At 40.3% G+C, this 13287-nt stretch overlaps 1 protein-coding gene across 4 annotated transcripts in view; it reads left to right on the top strand.

Annotated features, from left to right (window-relative positions):
- The window catches only part of PTPN12 (protein tyrosine phosphatase non-receptor type 12), a 57620-nt gene that overhangs the window by 20370 nt on the left and 23963 nt on the right, over nt 1–13287 (top strand). For all 4 annotated transcript variants that reach the window (XM_083575084.1, XM_083575087.1, XM_083575085.1 and 1 more), the window contains 5 exons: nt 4331–4439; nt 6920–6996; nt 9431–9526; nt 10783–10821; nt 11258–11329. In XM_083575084.1, the coding sequence (XP_083431210.1) occupies nt 4331–4439; nt 6920–6996; nt 9431–9526; nt 10783–10821; nt 11258–11329 (393 nt within the window). The remainder of the gene's footprint in view (nt 1–4330; nt 4440–6919; nt 6997–9430; nt 9527–10782; nt 10822–11257; nt 11330–13287) is intronic.

Here is a 13287-nt window from a genome sequence, read left to right as displayed (position 1 = left end):
CATGGAAGATCTATCATAATTTTTCCTAGCATAAGTGCTTCACTGCTCTTAGCTTCCAGACCATTTCCGTAGTCAGTGTCTAAGCATAATGCCTCTGGACCTTGTACAAGCTTATAGCATGGTCCTTGCTCCCATCCTGCACCCCAAGCTGTCCCTGGTATCTCGGTGCCACTGATAGTTTTTCTGTTGCCCCACCCAGTTGGCATCTCTGTGCATAGAGAATAACGGGTGGAAGTCTAGGGATTATAAATTATTGAGAGCATATTGCATTCCTCTCTGTTTCAGATGCAACCATAGTTTAGCATCTTAAGGACAAACCTGGTCTTTTCCAAGGATCACACACTCCTTCTCCAGCATGGCTACAAGGAGGAGGTTAGAAACCTTCATGATCTGAGAGTTCTTTATAAATTAGCCACAGCTTGCTATGTTGCAAATAGTAGTTAACCTTAAATTGTTAGTGGAGACAAGCCAACTTCAAGCTATCATTTGTTAAGATGGCTTGTTTTCATGAACCATAGTTAAGATTAAACATTGTTTAGGGTTTGGACAATGCAGCAAGCTGTAGTTAATCTGAAGCAGAAGCTACAGAACTCATTACAGAGGAGGAAAGAGGCGTGGTTTAACAATGCATCTGAATGTAGCCAGTGTATGTCACACTACGGGTACTAGAATTTCCTGTGCAACCACTCCTTTTGAAACTCCTTTTTCTAGAAGTTCATTGATGAGACAGTTTTAACTATGCCTCTGATTGTTTCAAGCACATTGTAAAGATCTGGTCAGTCTGGAAGAATATAGGGAAATAAGTTTGTACGAGCTTGTGGTGACCTTCAGACTTGATCTACAGATCAACTTTGATTTCCCTCCCTGATAGAATCATTGAGTTGAAAGTGACCCCAAAGTCATAAAGTCCAAACACCCGTCAATAAGGAAATTCACTATTGGAGCATCCCTATTAGGTAGTCCTTCACCTTTGGCCAAAAAATTTCTAATGGGTTGGCACAGCGTTCGAACTTAACTTGTCGCCAGTTTTTTTTGTAACTCGGGAGCACCACCTAGTGACCAGGTTGAGTTATCCAGTCACGTGGTTTGAGATTGATATCTCCTCTGCAGAAGAGCAGCTTTGTGACTGAAGCCTTCCCTTTTTCAGGAAGCCTTTTGATATGCTGAGTCAGAGGGAGCCTTTCCAATGCTGTACGATTTGCATAAGCAAGCAAACAGAAGAAGCTCTTTCAGACAGTTGAACTCGCTTTTCTATTATGGGGGCGGGAAGCACAAAGCACCTTGTGGTTTGCAAACAAACACAAGCTGCAAATGGTTAAATGTGTTTTTCTTGTGCTGCCTGATTATTTAAAAGGTTTCTAATGTTCCCCCTTTATTTGGATTCTGCTGCGTCATTTTTTCTCTCTAGGAATGCAGGCTGAGCATGGAGGTAGGGAGAGCATACTGGAAATTATGACAAAAAGGAGAATAGTTTTTAACTAAAAGAGGCTGTGAGGTGCTCCGAAAGGATCTCCCCAGACTGGGTGAATGAGCATTAAAATGATAAATCTGATTCGGTGTTAACAAGTGTAAAGTGATTGGGGGTGGGAAGATATCCTAACATATCAGTGAAGTTTGAACTGGTGGTGACTGACCAAGAACCAAGATCTTAGGGTCTTAGTGGATAGTTCAATTAAAATGTTTACCCAGGTTGCGGCAGCAGTAAAAAGGGGGAATTATATTTTAGGGGTCATTAGGAAAAGGATAGAAAACCGAACTGGAAATATAATGGCGTAATACATGTCTATGGTGCAACTGCACTTGGAATACTGTGTGCATTTCTGGTCACCATGACTCTTAAATAATAATGCTGGAATTGTTTTGAGAAATGCTAGAGCATCCCCCTACTTTTAAAAAGATTTGCATGACTGTTCCTGTGCCATTTACAGAGAAGTGCTTTCCTTTACAGAAATTAAAAAAAATAGAACCTTGAAATTAATCTCATTATGTGGGCATGAGTGGGCAGACTGGCCCTCTCTGGTGGCTCCACCCATCACAGAAGCTATGACTTTGCAATCTGAAAGAAAAAGGTTCAGAGCTTGTGTTGTGTAGTGGTTAGAGTGGCAGTAGGGCTAGGACCTGGGAGACTACGGTTCGAATCCCCACTTGCCATGAACTGAACTGGGTGTTACTGTAATATACATACTTCCTCTGAGACCAGGAAGTACATTGTTCTGTAAAAAATATCTTCCCTCTCATATGTGGCAATCGCTTCTCCCCTCCCCCCCCTCTCACACACACACACAGCCGCACACACCAACAACAACACTCTTCTATTACTGTCAATAAGCAGATAAGAGGCACTGAATCATTTATTTAAAAAACTAACTACATAACCACAAATAAATAGAAGCTACATGGATATGAAGAAAATGTGGCACCTTCATTCTAAAGCTGCTCATAGTCCACTTCTTAAAGGTAAAGGGACCCCTGACTATTAGGTCCAGTCGCGGACGACTCTGGGGTTGCAGCGCTCATCTCACTTTATTGGCTGAAAGAGCCTGCTTCTTAGCATCACTAAGCCACTTCTGGCGAACCAGAGCAGCGCACGGAAACGCCATTTACCTTCCCGCTGGAGTGGTACCTATTTATCTACTTGCACTTTGACGTGCTTTCAAACTGCTAGGTTGGCAGGAAATCTACATGTTATCCATGGTCTAAAAGTAGACTGAATGTTTTGAATTGACAAAATGGAAATCATCCGCTCCAGGGGTGGGATTTGGGAAGCCGCCAGCCTATGGACCATGTACAGCCCATGAGCCGCCTTCTCTGCTTCCCTCCTTACCCTATCTTGCACAACAAGCTGGCCTGAAAAATGCCTTTTTGTGTATGTGGTGGGGATAAAATGTATATATGGCTGTGTGTTATGTTTGAAAATAGGTGTGGGTAGATGTTGTATTCATACACATCCACACGTGTGAGAGAGGAAGTTTTTGTGTGTTGGGTGGTCCGCACTGACTTTTTGCATTGGCCTTACTCGCTGCCAGCATGGAGCCCCCAGACGTTTAGCTGTGAGGGCCTTCCTCAAACCTGTACTATGCCATAGGAAACAGTATATTTCCTGTTTCTCAAACAATTACCTTCATTGGGTTGGGTTCCACATTAGTCCTACACAGAGTAGACCCATTGAGATTAATGGCCCTAAGTTGGCCACATCCATTAACTTCAGTGGGTCTACTCTGAGTAGGACTAGTGTTGAATGCCACCCATTCTGAAATAGTCTATTCCAGGGGTCAGCAAACTTTTTCAGCAGGGGGCCCGTCCACTGTCCCTCAGACCTTGTGGGGGGCCAGACTATATTTTGAAAAAAAATAATGAATGAATTCCTATGCCCCAGAAATAACCCAGAGATGCATTTTAAATAAAAGCACACATTCTACTCACTGATTCCCAGACCGTCCACGGGCTGGATTTAGAAGGCGATTGGGCCGCATTCGGCCCCCAGGCCTTAGTTTGCCTACCCGTGGTCTATTCCTTCCACAAACATTATTTCTTTTCCCCTTCTTTCTCTCTTTCCTAACTTCTGTTTCTCTTCTTTATACCTTTTCTATCTCCATTTTTTAATCTTTCTGATAGGGTAGTGAAAACACATAACCATAAGGTGTACTGTGTCACCTTAAAATAATCAAAATTTGGTGTGTTTTCCGATTAAATTGATTTTACTTCATTAATGTGTACATCTAATTATATGGTCATTAAGGTGATTAAGTCTGCAATCTAAGTCTCTCTTAAGCCAGGTTGTGTGGGGTTTGGGTTGAGCAGAGGCGCCTCTCCACTCACTTGTGCTTGCTGCCACCAACCTCTGCCCATTGTGCAGGCAGGTGGGATGCCCCCACCCTTGGAGCCTGGTGGAATGTCCTGAAATGCCCCCCTGAGGGTGGGAGTCTGGGATCTGCTGGATCCTGAGCCTTTCTCACAGCTGGCGCTGACCAGCATCCTGTAGCTGTTACAGTAGTAACTAGCTGAAACGATTTGTACTGTAACACCCTAAGTAAAGAAAAAAGGACAGCCTCCCCAACTTCTAAATATGAAAGGAAGTTTCTTTGTTACAGTAATGTGTGACCAAGGTAGGAAATGAAAGCTTTCTGCTATATGTTCCACATATGTTTGTGATATTTCCTTGATGTATGCAGTTCCATTGTTTGGCGTGGACTTCAGAGAAGGATAGTTGTGCAGAGTAATAGTGGTAGAGACGACTAGTTAAACTTACTCCTATTCAGAGACTATTTTTCTGAAAAAGTAAAAAGGAGCAGCTGAAAAAGTAACTTAAACCAGAACATTTTAATTACAGAGACTGAGGAGGCTATCAACGAAGTATAGAACAGAAAAGATCTACCCAACAGTCACTGGAGAAAAAGAAGAAAATGTGAAAAAGAACAGATACAAGGACATACTGCCATGTAAGCCTGACTTTTCCCTTCGAGAGACATGTTAATAACATTTATTAAGATATCTTGCCTGTTAACATTTAAGATCTCTTGAATAGGTAAATTAGATAGTAATTATTTGCCGAAAGGGGTATTTTTTAAGATGCTTCAACTGCCTAAGTGAATGTTTCTTTGTATGTGTGTCAGCCTCCCAGTATCTATTTAAAAACCATTTCCAATGCTAAAAATCTGTTAATAACTTTAACCTTCCAACTAATGCAAAAAAAGCTTTTCTGACTCACAAAATATACCCATTTATTTCAGAATGCTATTTTTCTTGAAAGACTCCCTTAGTCTGAATCTTATTGGAAAACAGGCAGAACCTGGAATAAAGACAGACTGATTTTGTCATAATACATATATGAAGCTCAGAGAACATCCTGTTGTTCAAAACCCTCATAAAACATTGAGAATTTGGAGACTCCTAGCCATGTTAGTCTGACACTATAAAATGATGAATTCATATAAACACTGAAAATACGGTCGGCCAATATGTTTTTAGTTGATTTGTTGTTGTTGCAGAAAAGGTTGGCCATTATTAAAATATTGGACAATCTTCTTTATCAAATTTTGGCCATAGACCTTGAATTTTTTTTGCTGAGGAAGTCTGAACTTTTGGATCCTCTTTAGTTCTGTGTGGATTTCTGATTCCCAAGTTTAGCTTGCCCAGAAGTGAAAACTGGTAACAGAAATCGGAGCAGCACCAAAGCTAGCTGGTGACAGAAAAATACCCAAAATATAATTACTGGATAAACAATGTCTATAGTGTGGTGTAACCTTTATTTCCAAATGTAGCTTTTATTACCAGATCTTCCTCAACCTTAGCCCTCCAGATGTTTTTGGCCTACAACTCCCATGATCCCTAGCTAGCAGGACTGGTGGTCAGGGATGATGGGAATTGTAGTCTCAAAACATCTGGAGGGCCGAGTTTGAGGAAGCCTGTTCTAAACTATCTGGTCTGGTTTGCACTAAACCATGGCTCTGCATGAACGAGGAAGTGTGCTGGTGGACAGTTAGAAAATATTAGCTGCTTTACTTGGCTTCTGCTGCTGCTGTCTTTCCCAAACTCACTACAAGTAGTAAGCCCAGAACCAACCTTGCTTGCAGATCGTGGTTTGTTTAGAGACAAACCATGAGCCCAGGTCTTCATGGCAATGTGGCAGCAGGGGAAGAGGAGTGAAGCAGCTGTGATTTTCTAACTGTGCACCATAGCATGCCTGTTCGTTCATGCTCAGCCATGCTTTGGCCTAGTACTATGCGCAAATGAGGCCTCTGTGTCAGTAGTGTTACATGTTTTTTGTGTTTGGCAAAGAGAGGTTTATTGGCAAATGCTTTTATCAAGGTCTTGGTTGTCATCAGGGTATAACTGGAATATCTATCACTTTGACAACGAGTCTTTAAGGAAGTGTTGTCTTCTGCAACCTGCTTATATCTATACAAGTAAAACAGGAACAGTAGGACAAGACTGCAGTTCAAATAACCTGCAACACCTTGAAACAAGTATTACCAAAGACTTAAAAGACATCCCCAAGTCTTCAAAATATAGAACAACCTTGCAAATGAAATTGGATTTTTTCTCTCTTAAGAATTAGTATTTAGATGACTGTCAGTTAGTCTATTCTGTGAAGTTGATAATGTGATTTTGGATTGCCTTCAACATGCAACTTTAACATTGAGCAGCAAGCAAGCAATTATAAAGTGTTGCTGGAAAAACTAAATGTGCTGTCCTTTCTATAGAGGAACACACGAGCACTTAATACATTATTGTATTATTGCACATCTTAAAATATTTTTACAAGTATAAAAATTAATGTTTACCATCTGGAGTTTACCAAAGGAGTGTAGATCCTTTGCTGTAGGTGCCTTTTTTAGCCAGCCTCAAAGACATTGTGCTTGTGTGTTAAATTTAAGTTGTTCAAGAGTCCCTGGCTGGGGAATATATTTTGAGTTAATGTCTATACTGTTCCACATTTCCATTTGTGTGAACTTACTTTGCTTCTAATGTTAACATCTGTTTTGGAACATTTTCACTGGACATTCAGAGAATAAGGTGGCCTGGAAACTGCTTAAATTTAATCCCTAGATACCTAGAAGTGAAGGAAAGTTGCTTTGAAACAGTCCAGTACTGGCAAAATAGTTGCTACCTCATCATAGAACTTGGAACTATCGGCCAACCCAGAATTTCATATCCAGTGGTTCATGAGTAACTTCATTAATAAAGGAAATGCTCTCTAAGGGAAATATATAGAATTATGTCCTGCAGAGTTCTGCAGTGAAGTAAATAGAAATGTGAAGAGCAAGCAGTCCTGAAAATGAGTGAGGAATTCTCTTAGGGTAGATTAAAGTAGTGCCTAGATACAGTGGAAGAATTCTTGGGTAAGAACTTGTTATCATTCTTGCTGGAGAATACCTGTTAACATGGAAAATAATTCTTCCTAAAATTGCTGTTTTAGTTGATCACAGCAGAGTTAAACTGACTTTAAAAACTCCCCCTCAAGATTCAGACTACATCAATGCAAATTTTATTAAGGTATGTATTAACATAGATTTATTACATAATAAAACTTCTAAAATCTTAACACATGTTTCTTTACAGAAAACCAAACTGATGCCAAAGTATTGTATGTGATTATGTTGTGGCTCTGTGTAATTTGATTGCAAAAAAGAAAAAGTAGGGGGGGGGGAATAAAAAGTGGAAGAAAGAATGAAAAAAGGAGGAAGGCTGACCTGCTAAACTAGCACACAATTAAGCAGTGATTATCACATGGATAATTCACAGCGCCGACAAAGATAACATCTCTTATTACAGTAATATAAAATAACAATGGTTTGATCGATAGAATGTATCATAGCTGCAATAGCTCATTTGGTAGAGCATGAGACTCTTGGCCCAGCTCTTGGCTCACCTCAGCTGTGGTTTGTCCCTGGGACTTCATTGTTTGTCAGACCATGCTAGTTACTGACACTGGGTCTCATTGGCATATTTTATGAACTTCCAGAGCTACGTAAATGTCTGGCACCTCTCAGCTGGGCACCAGTGCCATTATAAGAGAACAAGGGAGGTGTTTGTGGTGAGTTCTGGTACCTCTTTTTCTAGAAAAATAGCACTGGCTACACCTCATTATATGTTACTGGTTAGTTGCTAGAGCAGGTTGTTGAACCAGGTACCCACTGAGGCATGAAGAGATCTTATAAGATGGACTTGTGCTTTACCACATACATAAGATAGGCTTGTGTTAGTAAAAGCAGTGGAGGAATCCTGTGCAGTGGCTGGCTGATGGTACAAGAATCACAATTCAAAGTTTCTGGGTTCCACCTATCCGCATGACCCTGGTGCAGTGGCTTAGGTCAAAATAGGCTCTTCAGTTTGAACAAACATTGTGGATCCATTTACACAAGATCATTCATTCTTTCTCTGAATTCCATAGCTGTGCATCGTTTAAATCCCGTTGGTGTGAATCTGGACACTTCCCCATTGTGGAACAAGTCCCCAAGGCTGGGATGCATGGAGTTCTGTGTTGCAAAGTGCTTGTGGTTTGCAAGAATGGCCACTTTAAATCATGAAGCCCCTTGTACAAAGCAAGCCTTGATGGGTGGAGTGCATATAGTTCCTCTTTCTGGCTTGCTTTGCGATGTGGAATTCCATAATCCTGTATTCAGATGTGGAGTTACATATACTATGATGAGGCTCCAAATACAATGCTGTGCAAAGTCTTCCTTCTGCCTTCCTGCCTGCACAGCAGTTCACAGAAAAGTGCTAATCAGTTAACTCTTTGGCTCACGCTAGTTTGGGTTTAATCCATTGTTTCTCTCAGTTATGCATTTTATGTGACGTTTATTAAGGGTTTTGCAGTCCTGTAACTCATTGGATTTTTAAAATATGGTGTGGTGGTCCTTGTTATTTGTGAATGTCTTCATAGAATCATAGAATTGTACAGTTGGAAGAGACCATGAGGGTCATCTAGTCCAGCCCCCAACAATGCAGGAATCTTTTGCCCAACATGGGGCTTGAACTCAGAACCCTGAAATTAAGGGTCTCATGCTCTACCGACTGAGCTATCTTGAAAACTACTAAATGGTGCTACACTCAACACACCTGTTCACTTTCTGCAACTAGGATAAGGATTCCAAATAAATACATTTAAATTAAACAAATTTTTGATTATGTTTCCAATTTAAAGTTTAATGTAATGTAAAATAGCACAAGGCTACAATTATTGAGGTATATAATTACCTGATGCTAATTTCTGTTCTTGGTCTTACAAATGCATGAAACTCATGCATTATTTTTTGACTAAAAAAGATTACCTGGAGGTGTGAATAAAATACAGTACAGTGCTGCATTTTTAACATCCCTGCACTCCCACTCCCATAAGGAGAATTCAGTATCTCCTTGCTGCATCACTATGAAATGACTTGTGATTTGGAGTATTCAATGCCCTTTGATGTGGCATTTCTTTCCCCTTCTCCCTATCAACCACCTAAACTGATGTTTAACTTTGAGCAAAATACTCAAAGGGGAGAAAAATAGCAGAACATTTGAAAAAGAAATAATGGAATGTTTGGCCCAGTTACTGTAGGTATGTTGAGCGAGCAGCTAAGGGGAAACTTCACAAATATTTTGTAACCAAGATTCGTTGGAGGATATATATTATTATTGGTTATTCAGTTACTTGGGCATTAGCAGCGAACTTTTGTATTGGATTTTGCTGTTTACTTATCTAATGTAGAGTAAAATTGGTATATATCCTGTAGGGTTTATCTTGGGTGTTATCAGTTTTTAAATTTCCATTCATGTTTTTGAAGAGATTAGCATGTTGACATTTTGAATAGATCAGTTTGGAAAATGCAAAACCTTTCCAACACACCCATTGTTGAAGCATCCTTGGGAGAGTTTGTGTCTAAGAACTGTTTCAAGCATGCCTTTAACTGTTTTTGCATTCCGTTATATGTTGAAATTTTAGGGAGTGCATGGGCCAAAAGCATATGTTGCCACCCAAGGACCACTAGCTAACACAGTAATAGACTTCTGGAGGATGATATGGGAGTACAATGTCGCAGTAAGTATGCTAACCCAATATTTATTTCATTCTGTGATGTGAGCAAACTTCTGCCCCTACTTCTCGTTCTGAGCAGTTTGGAACCAGAGTTTGTTTTATGTTTCATCCTCTAATCTAAGCTTAGGGATGGAAAGTGGAGTACATTTTCCTCTGATGTGCTGTGTTCCAAGCTGTGATATGAGATCAGTGACATCCCCCCCTACTTTGAGGAGAGGGGTCTTCGTGACAATAAGAGTTTGATTGGTGATGTGCTGAATGGGTACAGCCAAAGTCTGTTGTGCCAGCATGCATTTGCCTAACTTGGGGATGGGGAATGTATGACCCTCCAGATATTGTTGGGTTCCAACTCTCATCAGCCCTCCAGCCAGCATGTATGGTCAGTAGTAAGGGGTTCTGGGAGTTGTAATCTAAGCACATCTGGAGGGCCACACACTCCACATCCCTGAGCTACAGTGTCTGGGCAGAAGAGGAGGAACATGAACTGTCTGATCATGTGGCTGATAAATTCATAATTGGAGAAGGGATTAAGAAGCAAGGACTGACTTCACTAAACGGTGGAGCACCTGTGCTTCACTTCAGCACAGCCTCTTGTATTGATATCCATATAAAAAAACTCAACAAAAAGCCCCATCCTCAAAGAGGAGATTGTGCTGTCAGCAAGTTGTCACATTTGAAATGACATGATTTTCACAATACATGTTTTGTTAACTTGCCATTGTTTCCTTTGGATACAAGCCTATTTAGGCAGGTTTTAATTTTAAAACATTTAAAAAGATTTTTTATTGTTTTATCACTTATTTGTTTGCTGCCCTAAGCTCCTTTTAGAAGAAGGATGGGGCATGAATTTGGGGACAGCTTCAGCTACATAGTTGTGAGTCCCTGTCATGCAACAGGGCTTCTCCCCACCTTCTCCCCCTTCCCTCCCCAGAATTGGCTCTGTGGGGTCAGGAGAATAACAGCATGATGATGAAATCCTTAATTGATAGATTGATTGATTTTAGAAGTGGGTGGTATATAACATTGATACAGTCCCCAGAGGATTGGCACAAGGGCAAATGTTGTCTCCTTGACCCCCCAAAAGTTTATATTTTGTTAAACTCTGGCACATGGATAATATAGTGTTTGGCCTGCTGCTAAGTCCTTGGACAGTATACTCCTTCAGTTGTAGGCAGTATATGAATATGCACATGGAAAGGTTTTTAAAGCACAGATTCGTGGAAACTTTGTACAGTCACATTTCTTTCTTTCTTTAATAGATTATTGTGATGGCTTGTCGGGAGTTTGAAATGGGAAGGGTATGTATTAATAGCGCTGGCTTGTATATGGCCTTTGCTAAATATGTTACTGTGATAATGCAGTTAATCAAATCTCTGTACAGGTTACTCATTTTACCTGAGGAATTCCCCTGTAAATCTTGAGCATTTGCTACTTAATGAAAACTAGCACATTTTCTTGCCACTCTGTTAAGTTTAGTGTAGGAAGGTGTAAAGAAACAAATGGTTTTAGAATGGAATTGCACAGTGTGGGTGCATGAACAGAGCAAATAGCAGTTTTTCCTATGGACCTTCCAGATTCTAAAAGGAAACACTTAAAAAGTCTTGAGAAGGAGATGAAGGTCTTGGGTGTATTAGCAAGGATGACCTTGCCCATTTAAATCCAACTATCTGTGAATATTCATAAATGTGTGTGCTTAAACTATATTTTTGGTAACTATATTTTCTTTGGTAACAGAAAAAATGTGAACGTTACTGGCCTCTGTATGGGGAAGAAGGTGTTTCTTTTGGACCATTTCATATTTCTTGTGTAAGTATTTTGTTAATGATAGTGCAGTACTAATTAATGCTTAAAAAAAAGTTCTAATTCCATCTTAAAGAAATGTATATATTAACTGTAGTAAGCCTGCAGCTCACATGTATTTAACTTGTTTTCATTCAGCTTTATGTATGTGGGGAAAAATAAAATTAAAAAGGGGGCAGAGTTCCAGGAAAAACAACTTTGGCAATTCTGCCCGTCACTGAACCCAATGGTTTTTGACTATACGTGATTTTGGCTTGAGGTGCGATTCCCGGAATGTAACCCCTCCATAAGTTGTGGGCTTACTGTAATTACAGTATATTGAATTGCTCTCATTCTGAGGAAATGCTGGTCCATAAGCCTCAATGATGCCAAATTGATATTCTTTTATATGAAATAATTTGAAGAGTTTGCTTACATTTGTTTCTCTCCCCTTGGCATGTGGAACATTTTGAAACAAGGCAAACTATGCATTGGTTTTGTGGGCATAATGGTGACATGGTTTACCACCACAGGAATAAACTTGGACTCACCTTGGTGTTTTACATCCCCCCTCTCTCCTCATTTGACACGTCTACAAAGAAGAAATCAGGAGCTTTTGTTTTTAAATAACCACAGTATAGCATATGTCAGTGCCTCAACAAACTGTGGTTGGTCTTTACTATGATTTGCTGAAACAATTCCACTTGAAAGCTGCAAACTAAAGCTTCTGACCTCCTTGCAGACATGCTAGAGGGGACAAGGAGCAAACCCACTCCTTGCCCACTTCCATTCTTGTAATACTAAACAATAGGTTAGTATTATGTGCAAATGAGACCACTGAATAATTAAAACATCAACTAACATTATTACAGAAAAAAAGTTTTCATTGGGCAAAATGGGGAAAAGCAGTCATAGTGGTATGCTGCTGGTGTTTTACGAATTGGTGAACTACTCATAACTCATGGTAGAGTTTGGAAAGTGAGGGCAGAAGCCTATAGGTTACAAGGAATTTTAAGAAAGCCATGGTAAGGCATAAGTAGCAAAATTTGAATCAACTGCCATAGAAGAAAGCTGGCCTTTTATATTGAGAATGTGGTTCTGTTTAGTTTATTATAAGTTTATTATAATAGTTTATTATTATTATTATTATTATTATTATTATTATTATTAGTTTATTATAATAGTGTCATAGAAATGAGAAAACCAATAAGGAAGAAAAGCAGGGTAAGTTATGCACATGTGTGCAAAAGAATACCTGAAAGACTCAGGCAGGCGACTCTTGGTTGGATGCAGACGTCTCACAGGAGGGATCTTTTATGCTTTGTTTAGATTTAGATTCAGTTTCACTTCCCATGCAATGTTCTCTTGTCCAAGAACTCACTCTCTTTTGACAATCAGAAACAGGAGAATAAAAAACCTCCTATGATAGCACCGTGCAAGCTTATCCCAAGATCTTGTGGAACAACAGTAGCAGTTACTTTCCTTCCACTCATGGTTGCTTGGATCTAGCCCATTATTTAAAGGAACTATAGCCCACAAGGCACACGGGTGGCGCTGTGGGTTAAACCACAGAGACGAGGACTTGCCGATCAGAAGGTCGGCGGTTCGAATCCCCGCGACGGGGTGAGCTCCCGTTGCTCAGTCCCTGCTCCTGCCAACCTAGCAGTTCGAAAGCATGTCAAGTGCAAGTAGATAAATAGGTATCGCTCCGGCGGGAAGGCAAACAGCGTTTCCGTGCGCAGCTCTGGTTTGCCAGAAGCAGCTTAGTCATGCTGGCCACATGACCCGGAAGCTGTACCCTCGGCCAGTAAAGTGAGATGAGCGCCGCAACCCCAGAGTCGGTCACGACTGGACCTAATGGTCAGGGGTCCCTTTACCTTTATAGCCCACAAGTGCTGACCGCTCTGGCTTAGTGTCAGTGTAGATATGACTTTCCCAAAAATTTTCAAGTTTTAGTTATGGTTAATGCTACATTGGCACAGAAC

The sequence above is a fragment of the Podarcis filfolensis genome, assembly GCF_964270895.1.
Source record: "Podarcis filfolensis genome assembly, chromosome: 10".
Classification (NCBI taxonomy): Eukaryota; Metazoa; Chordata; class Lepidosauria; order Squamata; family Lacertidae; genus Podarcis; species Podarcis filfolensis.
Note: the sequence above shows the minus strand (reverse complement) of the source record. Positions and strands in the feature narration are given on the sequence as shown.